General features: G+C 59.7%; 1 protein-coding gene across 4 annotated transcripts in view; it reads left to right on the forward strand.

Annotated features, from left to right (window-relative positions):
• The window catches only part of ABCA2 (ATP binding cassette subfamily A member 2), a 43,541-nt gene that overhangs the window by 7,146 nt on the left and 21,377 nt on the right, over positions 1-15,018 (forward strand). For 2 of the 4 annotated variants that reach the window (XM_080562173.1, XM_080562175.1), the window contains exons 2-15: positions 5,996-6,089; positions 8,639-8,750; positions 9,231-9,397; positions 9,585-9,712; positions 9,924-10,028; positions 10,529-10,714; positions 10,782-11,015; positions 11,728-12,059; positions 12,371-12,530; positions 12,756-12,884; positions 13,183-13,350; positions 13,672-13,768; positions 14,206-14,379; positions 14,461-14,563. In XM_080562173.1, coding sequence (XP_080418299.1) covers positions 5,996-6,089; positions 8,639-8,750; positions 9,231-9,397; positions 9,585-9,712; positions 9,924-10,028; positions 10,529-10,714; positions 10,782-11,015; positions 11,728-12,059; positions 12,371-12,530; positions 12,756-12,884; positions 13,183-13,350; positions 13,672-13,768; positions 14,206-14,379; positions 14,461-14,563 — 2,189 coding nt within the window. Of the gene's footprint in view, positions 1-5,995; positions 6,090-6,124; positions 7,055-8,638; positions 8,751-9,230; positions 9,398-9,584; positions 9,713-9,923; positions 10,029-10,528; positions 10,715-10,781; positions 11,016-11,727; positions 12,060-12,370; positions 12,531-12,755; positions 12,885-13,182; positions 13,351-13,671; positions 13,769-14,205; positions 14,380-14,460; positions 14,564-15,018 lie in introns of those variants that run through there. The other 2 variants (XM_080562174.1, XM_080562176.1) reach the window with 2 other exon arrangements.

The following is a 15,018-nucleotide window of genomic DNA, read 5'->3' on the forward strand; positions in this document are numbered from 1 at the left end:
GCTGGAGTTGCCACAGGGTTTGGGTTAGAGAAGTGGTTGAGAGGCAGCTGCCTGGTCCCAGCCTGGGGAGGCTCCTGGCTGCACCACTGCTAGGCCGTGCTGGCTGAAGGTGATGGCCATGGGCTTAGGGAGATTTCTTGGAGCAGGCAGGAGGGATGGAGCGAGCTTCTGGCTGACAGCAGTGGGCATAGAGAGCTGGGCCTGGCTGCAGGGGGCATCTGGCTTAGCCGTCCAGGCATGCAGACAACCACGTGTCCCATGGCAGCTGGACTGGGGCAGCTGGGGACGCTGGTAGAGCTGTCCTGCCAAAGTCCATGGTCCAGTGTCTGCTTGGCAGATGAAGACCTTTTTCAGGCTGCACAGCATACAGCCCCTGCTAGCCTCTGGCTGCAGTGTGTCCCTCAGCTGTCTGTGGCGCTGGTCCCGAGCGCTGGCTGGAAGGGGACCACAGCCCTGTCAGCGTGGGTCACTGTGCCAGGCCGGGCCCTTTGCTCTCGCCCCTTGCTGGGCCATGTCCCATGGGTTATGTCCAGTGCTTCCCCCAGCACGGTGCCCTCCTCTTGCCCCTGCACTTATTCTGCCAGGGTGCCATGCTCCGGGGCACTGTGTGGCCTCCCCTGGGAGCTGCCTGCCTTGGCCAGTGCCATGCGAGCAGCACTTGTGCCAGCCCCTGTGCCTGCCTGGCTCAGAGCTTCGGGCTGGAGCCAGGAGCGTGAGAGAGGCTGAGCACGTGGGCCCAGCCTGCACATGTACCACGTATATGCCATGTATATGTGTACATTCCCCCGCAGCTGCGTGGACCACAGGCAGGTGCCCCACATTCGTGCAAACACAGCAATGGTGGCCTCATCCTGTTCAGCCCTCTGGCCAGTCGAGGTGGATGCCTGCCTGTGGAGGGGGTTGTACGCATCTATGGGCTGGATCCCCTCAGCAGCTGGGCTCAGGACCTGCCCCAGCCAGGCCTCCCCTATTGCTGGCACCCAGGCACAGGGACCCTGGGACCTGCATCCCTCCCGGCGCTGAACTTGTGCAAGTACACTCAGACCTGACCCAGTGCAGAGTCAAGAGTGGAACTGGGAAGGAAGGCAGTCCAGATTCTCCGATCAGTGTAGGGCATGGCTGGGCAAGTATACTGAACAGCCATGCTTACAGGGGCACAGCCATTTTTACTCCTTTATCCATCTGTTTTTTGTAGCATCACTTCCCGGTCAACCAGATCCATGCCTTTCCCTGCCTGTGCTTTCTCCCACAGTAAGTCCTGTGCAATCCCCAAATGCTCTTGCTGTGTCCTCCAGTGTTCCACACCCATAGGTGGTGACCCCTGCTGGCACTGTGTCCACTGGCTGCTCTGGTGGCAGGTGGCCCTGCTGGGTGCCACCCCCCTGGGGGACTGAGGCTCTGCTGGGACAGGGTTCCTTCCCCGTGGGCAGGCCCCCTTGCCTGCCTGTGTCTCTCTGTGCCCCGTTGTGGGTGGGCAGAGGCACTGTAGCACATAACCTAGCTGTGGGAAGGGCTGGGCAGAGTATGGAGCAGTCGCTGTTTCCTCTGCACTCTCTTAGGGCAGGTGTCCCGGGTGAAGCTGGGGGACCCTGCAGTCCAGCTGTGGGTGGGAGAGTCTGGAGGAGATGAGGCCGGAGTGTGGGTGGCATTGCGGTACCCTCTGCGTGATGGGCTGGGTGACAGGGCTCAGGGCATGTGCTGGGCTTGGGGGTGAGAGCACCCACCTCTGCTCTCTCTGGGCATGAGGCAGCCTTGACCCCATGCCCAAGGTGTTCAGCACAGTGTGGGCAGCCTGGGGCTGAAGGGACAGGATCAGTCCCTGCGGTGTGGGTTGGTGAGCCCTGCTCTGCCACCACATCTGCCCATGCCGGGGGCACCCAGCCCTGGCATTGAGGGACATGGCAGTGCATGGGGGGTGCCCAGTGTTGCTCTGGGGTCGGGGTCAGGGATGGGGGGTATATTTGCTGCCCGGTCCTATTTCTGGTTTGTCCTGGAGACGGAGCCAAGCAAAAGGTCAATGACCTGCTTTAAAGAAAAAAAAACAAACACACAACAATGAACAGGCGCCTCCTTTTGCCAACAAGGACCAAACAGTCCCCAAAGGAGCCCTGCCTGGTACGGGCGCAACATGGGGTGTTGGGGGTGGTGGTGGAAGGACAGACCCGCACCCGTGTGTGCACAGAGGCACGATTGTGCGCCTGGTAAACAGGCAGGGGAGGGGGGCAGGCGTGGGCACAGGGGCGGTGACGGTGGGGGTGGTGCCTGGGACCAGTGGTGCCACACAGACAGGGATCCCCCCATCCCTGGCACCACTCCCAGGCAGCCTGGCTTCCTTCCTGCAGCACCCCCCATCCCCGTCCCTTCCAGCCCTTGTTCCACCATTCTCTTCTTCCCTTCAAATCAGTGGTTCCCAGCATGGAGTGGGCAGTGAGGAAGCTTTGCAGGGAGCTTTGCTGGGGCTGCAGCGAGGCCCTTGAGCAGCACCTGTGGGTGCAGCACCCATTGATGCAGCCATGCCCTGCCCACAGACCCTCCTGGCCATGGCCATGCACCAGCATGGGGTACGGGCAGAGGGGTCCCTCTGCTCACTGCCCTTTGCTGGGCAGAATTGTTTTTTAGCTGAGCAGTTCCAGCCCCTGGCTGAGGCTGGTGAAGAGGTGTTGCCATCAGAGACAGAAAGGCCTGGCTGTCACCTGTTGCGGACTGTGTCTTTCCAGGCAGACACTTTTGTTTTAAAACCCTGTATTAAAAACAAAACAAAACTGTTTCCCATTTTTGTGCCTGACCAATCCGGTGGCTTTCTATGATGGAGTGACTGCATCAGTTGACAAAGGAAGACCAATTGATGTCATCTACCTCAACTTCTGCAAGGCCTTTGGGGTGGTCCCACATGACATCCCGGTCTCCAAATTGGAGAGGGATGGATTTGATGGGTGGACCGTTCAGTGGATAAGGAATTGGCTTGAAGGTCGCACCCAGAAAGTGGTGGTCAATGGCTCTATGTCCAAGTGGAGGCTGGTGACGAGTGGTGTACTTCTGGGGTCTGTCCTGGGATCAATACTGTTTACATCAACGACATAGACAGCGGGATTGAGTGCACCCTCAGCAAATTTGCAGATGACACCAAGCTGAGTGGTGCAGTTGGTACGATAGAAGGAAGGGATGCCATCCAAAGAGACCTGGACAAACAAGAGAAGTGGGCCCACATGAACCTAATGAGGTTCAACAGGATCACAGAATGACAGAATCATTTCGGTTGGAAGAGACCTCCAAGATCACCTAGCGCAACCCATGACCTAACACTAACAAGTCCTCCACTAAACCATATCACTAAGCTCTACAAATAAACGTCTTTTAAAGACCTCCAGGGATGGTGACTCCACCACTTCTCTGGGCAGCCCATTCCAATGCCTAACAACCCTTTCAGTAAAGAAGTTTTTCCTAATATCCAACCTAAACCTCCCCTGGCAAAACTTTAGCCCATTTGCCCTCATCCTGTCACCAGGCACATGGGAGAATAGACCACCCCCCACCTCGCTACAGCCTCCTGTAAGGTACCAACAAGTCAAAGTGCAGGGTGCTGCACCTGGGACAGGGCAATCCCAGACGTGAGGACAGAGTGGGAGAAGAACTCACTGAGAGCAGCCTTGCAGAGAAGGACTTCGGGGTTCTGGTGGATAAAAAGCTCGACATGAACCAGCAGTGTGCACTTGCAGCCCAGAAAGCCAACTGCATCCTGGGCTGCATCAACAGAGGGGTGGGCAGCAGATCAAGGGAGGTGATTGTGCCCCTCTGCTCCGCCCTTGTGAGGCCCCACTTGGAGTAATGTGTCCAGGTCTGGAGCCACCAGCACAAGAAGGATATGGAGATGTTAGAGTGGGTCCAGAGGAGGGCCACAAAGATGATCAAGGGGCTGGAGCATCTCTCCTATGAAGAAAGGCTGAGAGAGCTGGGGCTGTTCAGCCCACAGAAGAGAAGGCTCCGGGGAGACCTCATTGCAACTTTTCAGTACTTGAAGGGGGCTTATAAAAAAGATGGAGAACATCTCTTTGCTCAATCAGATATTAACAGGATAAGGGGGAATGGTTTTAAACTAAAAGAGGGGAGATTTAGATTAGAGGTTAGGAGGAAATTTTTCACTCAGAGGGTGGTGAGGCACTGGAACAGGTTGCCAAGAGAAGTTGTGGATGCCCCATCCCTGGAGGTGTTCGAGACCAGGTTAGATGGGGCCCTGAGCAACCTGTTGTAGTGGGTGGCATCCCTGCTTATGGCAGGGGTGTTGGAACTAGATGATCTTTGAGGTCCCTTTCAACCCAAGCCATTCTGTGATTCCATGGTTCCTGTGTGGAGTTGCTGCTTTCATCCTTTGCAGCTGTGTGCAGGGTGCACTGGAAGGGTACTGCTCCAAGAAGGACTGGTGAGACGCGCTGGGGGGCTGGCTGCTCTGTGTCTGGAGGGCAGTGAGATAGCAGTGGGACAGACCTGCCCTAGGGAGCACGTCCAGAGATCACCCAGGTGCCCTGTGAGTTCAGCTGGTGAATCTGCTGGTACAAATGGGCAGCAGGGGCTGCTCCCGGGCTCCCAGGTGGAATGTGGTGGGTGTTTGCCGCTCTCCAGCACATCTGACCCCAGCCTGGAGGCGTGTGGCTGCCTGGCATGAAGCTGCCTTCTCCCCACAGGTGCCCAAGAGTTGTAGCCACTGGCTGGCACCAGCTGTGCTGAGGTGCTCAGCCCGTCCCACTGACAGGCTGTTCCCAGGAGGTGGCCAGCGCACAGGGAACTGGGCTTGTGCAGGAGCAGGGTGGGAGCTGCCACTGCCTTCCCAGGAGCTGCTTCTTGCCTGTTGCAGTTGGGTACCAGGGTCAAATTCAAAGGTGCTGTGGCTCAGCACCAGCAGGGGCCCTGGGGGCAGCATGGGCTCAGCTCAGCCCCAGCTCGGGCAGCAGCGAGGAGTGGGAAGAGCTGTCCTGGTTCCTGTGCCAGTGCAGCTGGATTTGTGTGGCTGGCTCCCGGTGTGCCTGGGGTCTGGTCTGGCCCTGGAGTGAGCTGAGGTTGGCTCACCTCACTCTGTGCCTCAGTTTCCCCAGCTGTGGTGTTTCCCCTGTGCTCGCTTGTGAGGGCAGCGGTAGGGCTGTGTTTGTGGTCTGAGCACTCTTGGTACAAACCAGCAGCAGCTATGCCTGCTTCTACGGGTCGCTGAAGGCATTGGTGCCCATCCCCAGGGCCTCTGGGCTATTGAGGGTCAGTGTTTCCTGGGGATTTGCAGCAATTTGCCATATGCAGCTGGTTGAAAATCCTGTCTGGCTGTTGCTTTCTGGGAAGGCACGGAGGGGGTGCCAGGAGGCCTGGACCCCCTGCACTGCCCCCAGTCACACATGGAGATGGTGCCAGGTCCTGATCGAATGTCTCCTCACCCCAACAGCATTGAGGTCTGCTGCCTACGTTGGGTTCACAGGTGGGATGGGGCTGGGAGCTCCCTGGGGCCCGGCTCCACTAACAGAGCAATCACACAGGGCAGGGGCACTCTGGGCATGCCAGGCCAACCGCAGGGACCCAGCGGGGACAAGGGGATGGCATGACCAGGCAGCTGCTGGCTGGGAGGGCACTGCCAGGAGGGTGACTGTGGCTCTTCGCAGGCCACAAGGACCTGGGGCTGTTGTCTGCCCTGGGCAGCTCCAGCTGTGGTGGCCCGTCAGGGTCTGGGCTCATGCCCTAGCACACTGTCTGATGGGCCCATCCTGTCCCATGGAGCCTCCTGGCAACGCTCTCCCTGCAGAATGGAACAGGCAGGGTGCGGGCAGGGACTAGCTGGAGCACCTCCGGTGTCTCAGCCATGGTGGTGCCACCACCCACCTGGAAGACATGGGCACAGTGCTGCACTGCACTGGGGCACGGGGCAGGGGCTGCCCGAGGGAGCTTCATCCTGCTCAAGCCTCTTCTTGGTGGAGGTCCTGTCCCTGGCTATCATAGTCCCTCTGCTTTGTGTCATCTGCAGTGGGTGCTGGCTTTTGAGATCTTCATCCCCCTGGTGCTCTTCTTCATCCTCCTGGGACTGCGGCAGAAGAAGCCAACCATCCCTGTGAAGGAAGGTGAGTATGATCTGGTGGTGCCTGGGACACCCACACCTGGGGGCAGTCTAGCCCCCCCCCTCCACCCCCCCATGGCACTGGGGAGCTTTTCCAGCAGCTGTCCCCATGAACAGCCTGGGGCTTAGGAGGACACTCTGACAGCTGGCAGGGACCCAGAGGAGCCTTTTGGGGACATAGGTATGGGGAGGGGCTGCAGACAAGTGCTGTTGCAGAAGATGGGCTGGAGAGCAATAGGACTTCTTTGCCAGGGGAGCTTCCTGGGGCTGGCCAGGACCAAGCAGCCTTCAGGTGCCATCAGCAGGGACATCTTGTCTCTGCCCCAAGGCATTCGTGGGACAGAGGGGTGGTGGGGCTGGGTGGTTCCGGGAGAGCTGCAGTGCCCCTGAGCACCAGGTGCGCAGCTGGGAGGCTCTGGGAAGGGACAGGGGGATGCGCTCTGTGTGTAGCTCCATGTGTTGCTTCAGGGTGGACTCTGGGGCTTGCTGGGGGCAGGGTGAGGCCAGCGAATTGATGGGGCAGGAGCTCAGGGTGCCCCGGAGATGCACAGCTGGAGCTCCATGGGTACCGTGCTGCCAGGAGGAGGTGGCGACGCAGAGCTTGCCTGGCCTTTGTGTGGCAGCAAGATGCCTCACAAGATGCCTCCCTGGGCGGGTGCCTTCCGTGGGTATGGGGACAGATGCCTCAGGGCAGCATAGCGGAGCCAGGGGAGGCGCTGGCAGCTGGTGGCCATGGCCCAGTGTGACAGTGGTCTGAGCAAGTGCTGGCAAGGGAGAGCCCGGCTGAGGAGCATAGGGGATGAGCTGAGGGTGGCCGGCGCTGCCCTGATTCCTGCCCCGGCGCTGATATGTGCTCTGTGTTGTGTTTTTTGGTTTGGTTTTTCTTTCTTTTCTCTCACGTTTTCTTTTTCTTTCCCACCATCACCCCTGCCCGCCTGCCCTCCATGCCTCTACTGCATGCTCCAGTCTGTAAGTTGGTTGGGTGGGTGGGTGCCTCTCCCCTTCCCCTGCCATTGCCAGCAAAATCTTCTGGGGAGAAAGAGACCAGTTTGGATCAGCTCACTCTGGCCTAATCAGCACCTCTGTAACCTGTTGCCTTCCTCCTCCCTCCTTGGCTGGTGAAGATGAGCTTGGGCAGTGCAGTGTGGCCCTGCCTGCCTACCCGCGTTGTGCCAGCCGCCTGTGGCCCTCATGGCCCTGGCCCCCGCTGTTGCTGCCCAGCCCGGGCCGGCCCCAGACACTGCCTCCAGTGGCTTTTCCTTGCTGAGGCTGTTTAGCAGGTGCTGGGGCCACTCATGGCTGTGACCCTGGCTGGTTGGGCTGCAGAGGGCATGCCAGGCCTGGCAGAGCTCCCTGTCCCATCTTGTTGCCTCTCTCCTGGGGCAAACCCTGCTGCCTGCAGGCTCCAGTGCAGCTCATGATTGCCCAGTTGTGCCTGTGTCCCACTGGCTGTCCCCAAAGCAGCCAGTCTGGAGGCAGCTCTGGTCCCCTGCCACCGGGTCCCTGTCCCAGGCCCTCGCAGCTGGGACGGAGCTGGGACACAGCACTAGCAGAAGGAACCAGAAGGACAGCAAGAGGTCACCCAGATGCTAGTGTTGTCACCTCACCGTGGCACAGCTTACAGCATGGAGCCCATCCATCGTGTGCCTCAAGCAGGCTGTTGGCCCATCTATCTATGCCTGGGCACGTCTGCCCTGGGCTGTCCCCATTTGTGCCCAGAAGCCCGTCTTCACCAGCCCTCCTGTCGCGGCTGTGTTAACAGGACTGACCCACCTCTAACCAGGGGCACCGGTGGGTCAAGGGCTAACCCTACCCAGCCCTGCCAGGTGCTGCCCAGTGACAGCCTTTGGTCCCCCTCAGGAGGGATCTGTGCAGGCTGCTGTGCTTGCCCTGCCCAGGGAATGAGGGGAAAAGGCTGCGGCTGGTGAGGGCTCAATCCTGTCTAGGGGTGAAGGTTTGCTGTCTCCTCACTGCTCCTCATTTTCTCCATCTCCCCCCTCACCGTGTCTCCATTTCTCACCTCCATCAGTCTCACGTCGGGGCAGCCAGGTGGGGAGGAGGATGGGTCTCAAGAGGGGCCCTGGCCTGTGGGTGACAGCTCTTCCCTGTTGTATTCTTCCTTCTTCTCTTCCTCTGGAAATGCAGCAGTGCCTCTGAGGTTACTAACAAGAGCGGCCAAGAGGCCGGGGGAAGTTGGTGGCACTCCTGTGGGCAAGTGTCAGAAGTCAGCACCATCCTGGGGCCGAGCGGCCACCATCATCCGGGGTGGAGTGGGCACAGGCAAGGTGGCACAAGCTGGGGTGGCTGTGGAGGTGGGAAAGATTTGCCCCTAGCCCCAAGGGGCTGCCAGCAGGGACGGTCTTGGTGGCCATGCAGGAAGGCTGCAAACTTCTGACCTTGGCTGCCCAACGTCCCCCGGGGCTTGCAGGGCGCAGCAAGTGCTTCTCTCTGAACTGAGTGTCTGTCTCTCCGGTGGCCCCTGCCTGCCCTTGCCTCTCCTTTTTCCCGCCCCTGCCTTCCCCTGCCTCTTCTGTGCTCTCTCACTGGCTCCAGCTTTCTACACGGCGGCCCCACTCACCTCGGCTGGGATCCTGCCTATCATGCAGTCCCTGTGTCCCGATGGCCAGCGTGATGAGTTTGGCTTCCTGCAGTACTCCAACTCCACGTGAGTCACACTCTTGCTGCACTCTTCTTGGTCCTGCACATGTGCACACACACGGACATGCACATATGTACACATGCATGCACACATGCCTGCGTGTGTGCACACACATGCACGTGTGCACAGCATATCTGTTCTCACACCGGCAACATCCCACTGGGGAAGGTGCAGAAGTACGCGTCGTCTGATGCATGTGTGTGCAGAGCCCCTTGTCCCCAGGGAGCAGGGGAAATCTCAGCCCATCTCCCCTGCACTTGCAGCATCCCAGGTGCCTTACACTGTGCTGGGAGGAGGTGGCCCTGGGGACACCTGGAGGTGCTGCAGCACTCCTCTGCATCCCTGGCACATGTTTAGGCTCAGAGTGCAGGCGAGTGCAGCAGCATGGGGCCATGCTGTGTGGGTGCTGCGGCTCCTGAGGGGCCCTTCCCCCTGGGCAATGTGTGTTCCATCCCTGAAGCTGCAGTAGTGCTGTGCTCCCTACAGGGTGACGCAGCTCCTGGAGCACCTCAGTGAGGTGGTGGAGCAGAGTAACTTGTTCGACCCAGACCACCCGGGCCTGGAGGAGGAGCTGGAGTCCCTGCGTCGGCGCCTGGAGGCCCTCAGCAGCAGCGAGCCCAGCTCCATGGAGACCCACTTCAGCAGCCAAGCAGGTAGGCTGTGCCCTGCCAGGGATGGAAGTGTCCCTTCACGGGGTGCACACCAACGTGGCAGTGCCCTGCCACTGCCCCTCATGGCTGCATGCCAGGCAAGGCCAGCTATGAGATGTCCATGTGTGGGGCCAGGCTGTGTCCCCTCTGGTCATGGGCTGCTCTGACCTCCTGCTTTGCTCCTTGCCAGGGTCTGGCTTCACACTGGGGTGGGCAGCCAAGGACCGGGGTGAGCTGCAGCGCTTCCTCATGCAGAACCTGTCCCTCCCCAACGGCACGACCGAGCTCCTCTTGGGCTCCAGCATTGACCTGCGGGAGGTGGGTGATAGCATGGGGGTTGCAGGGCGCTGCATTGCAGCGGTGGGCAGATGCGTCCCAACCCAGACTGAGCCCTGACTGCCAGACCCGTGGGGTGGGGGCCAGCGGGCACCCAGCAGGGACTCACCCCACCCTGTGCCAGGGAACTGCTGGGCAGTGGGGTCCTTCTGCTCCTAGCATGCTCAGCAGCCTTTTCCCGTCCCTGGTGCAGGTATACCACCTGTTGTTTGGGTCCTCTCCTTTGGCACCGGACAATGTCCATGAGCAAGACCTGTGGGATCGGTTTGGACCCAGTGACAAGATCTCACAGCTGGAGGTGAGGAACGTGCAGGGGATGTGGTGGGGCAGAGCTCGTCCTCCACGTCCCCTCTGCACTGGCCTGCCTAGCTCTGCCATGCATGCAGGATGGTCTAGAGTTATCTGTCCAGGCAGAGGGGATGTGATGGGACATTTTCAGATGTCCAGAGCAGCAGTAGGGTCACCTGGGTCCCACCGTGGTGCTGTCACCAATTCCCCAAGTGCTTTGAGGTGGGTCAGTGCCCACAACTCAGTTTCCCATGGCAATGGGTGGTGGCACTGCCTGGAGGAGAGGAGGAAAAGATTATCCCCTGTGGCCTGGGATGCTCTTGGCTGTGAGGACTGAGCCCCATGCCCTGCCTAGGACGGTGCTTCCCCAGATCTGCATGCTCCCTTTTTCTTTCCCCTCTCTGAAGACTCTGGGTGTGGGTGCTGTGGGGCCATTCACGTGTGCTTGGGATGGAGGGAGACACTGGGGAGCCCCCACACTCCCAGACACCCTCTTTGGTCCTCTTGTAGAAGAGCCTCCCCGGAGGCTGGAGGAGCCTGCGGGAAGGGCTGGTCCACAGCGCGCTGCGCAACCCCTCCACAGCCCTGCAGAGGCCGGCGTTGCTCCGCCTGCTCTCCCAGGCCCTGGGCCTTGCTAGTGCCACCACAGCACCTACAGGCTCCTACAGCGCCCAGGCCTTCGTCACCGAGATGGAGGTGAGTGCCTGGCTGGGGTGAGGAGAGGCACGGCCGCGGTGCCCTCACTGGGGCAGCTCAGCCACAGCTCCCTGCCCTGCAGGGTGTTCTCTTCACAGCACCAGTGCTGGAGCAGCTGACATGCGAGCAGAGCTCTGGGACGCTGCACCGCCTCCTGCGCGTGGCCCCAAGCCAGCAGCCGCTGCTGCAGGCATACCGGGCGCTGGTGTGCAACGGCAGCCGGGCAGCCCGCGAGGAGCGCTTCGCCCTGCTGGCTGCCGAGCTGCGGGACCAGCTGGATGTCCCCAAGATCATCAGCAGGGTGAGAACGGGGCTGGGGCATGGCTGCAGGAGCTGGCGAGTAGTGGGGCTGGCAGCTGTGGCCCTGGGGTGTAGGGTGAGCCATGGGGCAGGGCTGTGTCCCAGACTGCTCTTCCCTAACTGCTGGGGGCTGCACTGGGATACTTTGCCAGCCCTGGTTTCTGTGACATGCTTCAGTACGTGGCCTGGCCCCTCCTTACCCCACGTGGGCATCTCCCCTGTCTAGCTCCACGGCCTGCTGGGGATGATCCTCACAGCTCCAGTGGGACCCTAGATGATGTCCCCCTGCTGGCACCCACTCTGGCACTGCCTGTTGGATGTGATGAGGGGCAGAGCTATACTGGGTGTCCACAGCATCCTCACAGAGTGTCCCAGCAGGGTCTGCACCTTTCCGTGGTGCCTACAATGCCCTTGGGGGCACAGCTCATTGAGGCTGTGTCTGAGGTCCCCTATCTCATTCCATCCTTGTCTGACAGACACTTCTCACAAGTTCCCCAGCAAGACCCTGCCAGTATTTGGCTGTGCTCCTGCTGTCTGATTGCTGTGGATGCAATATGATGAGTCTGGGACACAGCTCCAACCTTTTAACCAAGAATGGGGACATCATCACGTGGAATCCCCCTTAATCCCCTCCTTTTGGCAGCAGGCGAGCAGGGCCCCTTTGCTCCAGTGCCCTGGCTGTGAGGAATCCTCTTGCCTGCTTGTCTTCACAGCTACAACTGGATGAGGTGAACAGCACAGCAGCCCAGCACCGGCTCCGCACCCTCCTAGAGGACCTCATGGAGATGGAGAAGGTTCTCCGCGACATGGACATCCTCTCAGCACTGGCCAGGCTCCTGCCCAGGGAAGCCTGCACCAGCAAGGCTCCACCACCTACCGCCAACAGCACTGGCTGGGCCAGCGCTAACACCACGGCCAGCAATGCCACGGTGGAAGAGGAGGGTGCCAGGGGGGACCTGGCTGGCGGTGACAACCCCCAGGGGCAGTTCTCAGCCTTTGTGCAGCTTTGGGCTGGTCTGCAACCCATCCTCTGTGGCAACAACCGGTAGGAGTCCCATGAGGAGAATGGGGCCAGGGAACTGCCTGAGCCGTGAGCTCCCTTCCTGGGGCAGGGTGCAGGGGAACCCACCTTGCTTCTGCCAGTGGTAAAGGGGCAGAATTGTCCCTCACTGAGTATGCAGGATGTGGGTGCCGCACCACGTCCTTGTGCTGCTGCCAGGGGAAACTCCCCGCGCCAGGCAGCACTGTGGCAGCACCTCACTGGCATGGGATTCAGTGGGAAATCTGCCACAGGGCTGCCTGCAGGGAGGGATACTGGGGTTGGAGTGGAGTTTGCAGCCTGGACTGTGTTTGCAGGACAATTGAACCTGAGGCACTGAAGCAGGGCAACATGAGCTCTCTGGGCTTCACCAGCAAGGAACAGCGAAACCTAGGACTCCTTGTACATCTTATGACCAGCAACCCCAAAATTCTTTATGCTCCTGTGGGTACCGAAGTGGACAAGGTCATCCTGAAGGTGAGGGCTTCAGCTCATGAGGGTGCAGAGTCCAGGACCCCTTTGCTTCCCCTCCCACAGGAGGGCTCGGGGGCTGGAGCTGAGCAGGGAGGAGGGAGCCAGCTGCCAGCAAGCACCTGCAGGGCGGTGGGCTGGTACCTCCATGGCTGCTAGGGTGGAGTGCAGCACTGTCCTGGAGAGCGGTTAACCCAGCATTTTCCCATGGCATGACCTTCCACCCCACAGGCCAACGAGACCTTTGCCTTTGTGGGCAATGTCACCCACTATGCCAAAGCATGGCTGAACATATCACCTGAGATCCGGGCCTACCTGGAAGAGGGCAGGCTGCAGAGACGCATCCGCTGGCTCCAGCAGGTAGGGTTGTGCTGTGGGGACTGAGCCTGCCTTAGGTTACTGCCCCATGGGCAGAAAAGGGGTGTCTTGCCCCCAGGTACCCCTTAGCTTCCACACATGGAGTGCTCAGGTGCTACTTGGATGCCTACCCTGCTCTTGTGAGAACCAGGCTGGTTCCCTGTGCAGGGCAAATGCTGTCTTGCTGTCCGCAGGAGGAGCATTAGGAAAGGGTTGGTCTCATCTGTGTCCACAGGGAGGGCAGTGCTGAGTGGCAGGGGTACCCCAACTTCTGTCTTCCATGTCTTCCTCCCTGTTCTAGTTCACCACTGACCTCCACAAGCACCCAGAGATCCTGAATGTCTCCGAAAATGACCTTCTCCGCAACTTTCTCAACGGCAACTTCTCACTGCCCAATGCCAGTGTCCTGCTCCAGCAGCTGGACACTATTGATAATGCTGCCTGTGGCTGGGTCCACTTCATGGCCAAGGTGAGACTGCACCCATCTGTGGACATGCAGGCGCTTGGAGCAGCACCCACCACCCACAGCTGGGCTCTGCAGGGCCAAAGAGGGGTCAGATCTGCTCAGATCTCCTTCAGGCCACATGTTGGGAGACCTAGAGAGGAGACAGTGGCTTCTCTGGTGTCACGAGCTTTGGGGGAGATGTCAACAGTGGAGGTGCCCATCCTCTGCTGGGTTCAGGTCACTTGTGTGGTCACTGTGGGGGGCACATGCTATAGAGGGGGTATGGGGTCCCTGACCAGAACCATGAGGGGTGATGGGATCTGCCTGGCCTTCCCCTCCTACCAGGTCAGTGTGGACATCTTCAAGGGCTTCCCAGATGAGGAGAGCATCGTCAACTACACACTGAACCAGGCCTACCAGGACAACGTCACAGTCTTTGCCAGTACGTCCCTTGGGAACCAGCCCCTTTGCAGGGGTCCCTGTAGCCATGTCTGAAGCCATCCCCCAGACCCGGGGCCACTGGCTTTGGGACATTGGCTGCCTCGTGCATGTGTTGGGTGGATGAGTGGATCAAGTGTGCCAGCTCTCTCTTCGAGTACGTTGCTTCTCCCTCTGCTCTGTGCATTGATCCTGGCTGAGCCCCTACAAGCACAGCTCCCTGCCACTGTCCTGGCTTGCCCACCACGGGTGCCTGTAGTCAGTGTGACAATGGGGCATGAGCACCGTCCTTGGCCATTGTAGTCCTCGTCTCGCCCTCTGCTGCGACATGCTGAGCCCGGGGTCCTGGCCATCCCCGCATCCCTGCCTGTCACTGTGGGCTGGCCGGTGTGGCCATCTCCTGCAGTGCCACCAGGCTCTCCGCCTCTACACTGCCCACAGGTGTGATCTTCCAGACCAACAGGGATGGCTCACTGCCCCCGCACGTCATGTACAAGATCCGGCAGAACTCCAGCTTCACGGAGAAGACCAATGAGATCCGGCGTGCATACTGGCGGCCCGGACCCAACACTGGTGGCCGCTTCTACTTCCTCTATGGCTTCGTCTGGATCCAGGGTGAGTGCCAGCTCCTTGCCCCACCATGCTCCCCATCCCTGCCCATACTGCCCACTCAGCCTGGCCTCTCCTACTCCCCAGACATGATGGAGCGTGCCCTCATCAACACTTTTGTTGGCCATGATGTGGTGGAGCCTGGCAACTATGTGCAGATGTTCCCATACCCATGTTACACCCGGGACGAGTGAGTAACACCCGTGTGGGCATGACCTTCTCTCTGCCCATTAGGCAGTCCAAATCAGCCACAACACTTCAGCTGGGGAACAGGGACAAGTCTGGGGGCTGGTGACATTGGGAGTGATGAGCAACCAGTTATGCCCTGTGGCTTGTACCACCGAGCTAAGCAAGCAGCAAGCAGGGGGAAGGATTTTTTTCCTCAGTTCATAGTTCAAGTGAGGAACTCGTGGCTGCAGGGTCTGGTGACAGAACGAGGGGGAATGGGCTAAAGTTGCGCCAGGGGAGGTTTAGGTTGTATATTAGGAAGAACTTCTTTACTGAAAGGGTTGTTAGGCATTGGAATTGGCTGCCCAGGGAAGTGGTTGGGTCGCCATCCCTGGAGGTCTTTAAAAGACATTTAGATGTAGCACTTAGTGATCTGGTTTAGTGGAGGACTGGTTAGTGTTAGGTTAGAGGTTGGAC

The sequence above is a fragment of the Anser brachyrhynchus genome, assembly GCF_964034855.1.
Source record: "Anser brachyrhynchus genome assembly, chromosome: 19".
NCBI lineage: Eukaryota > Metazoa > Chordata > Aves > Anseriformes > Anatidae > Anser > Anser brachyrhynchus.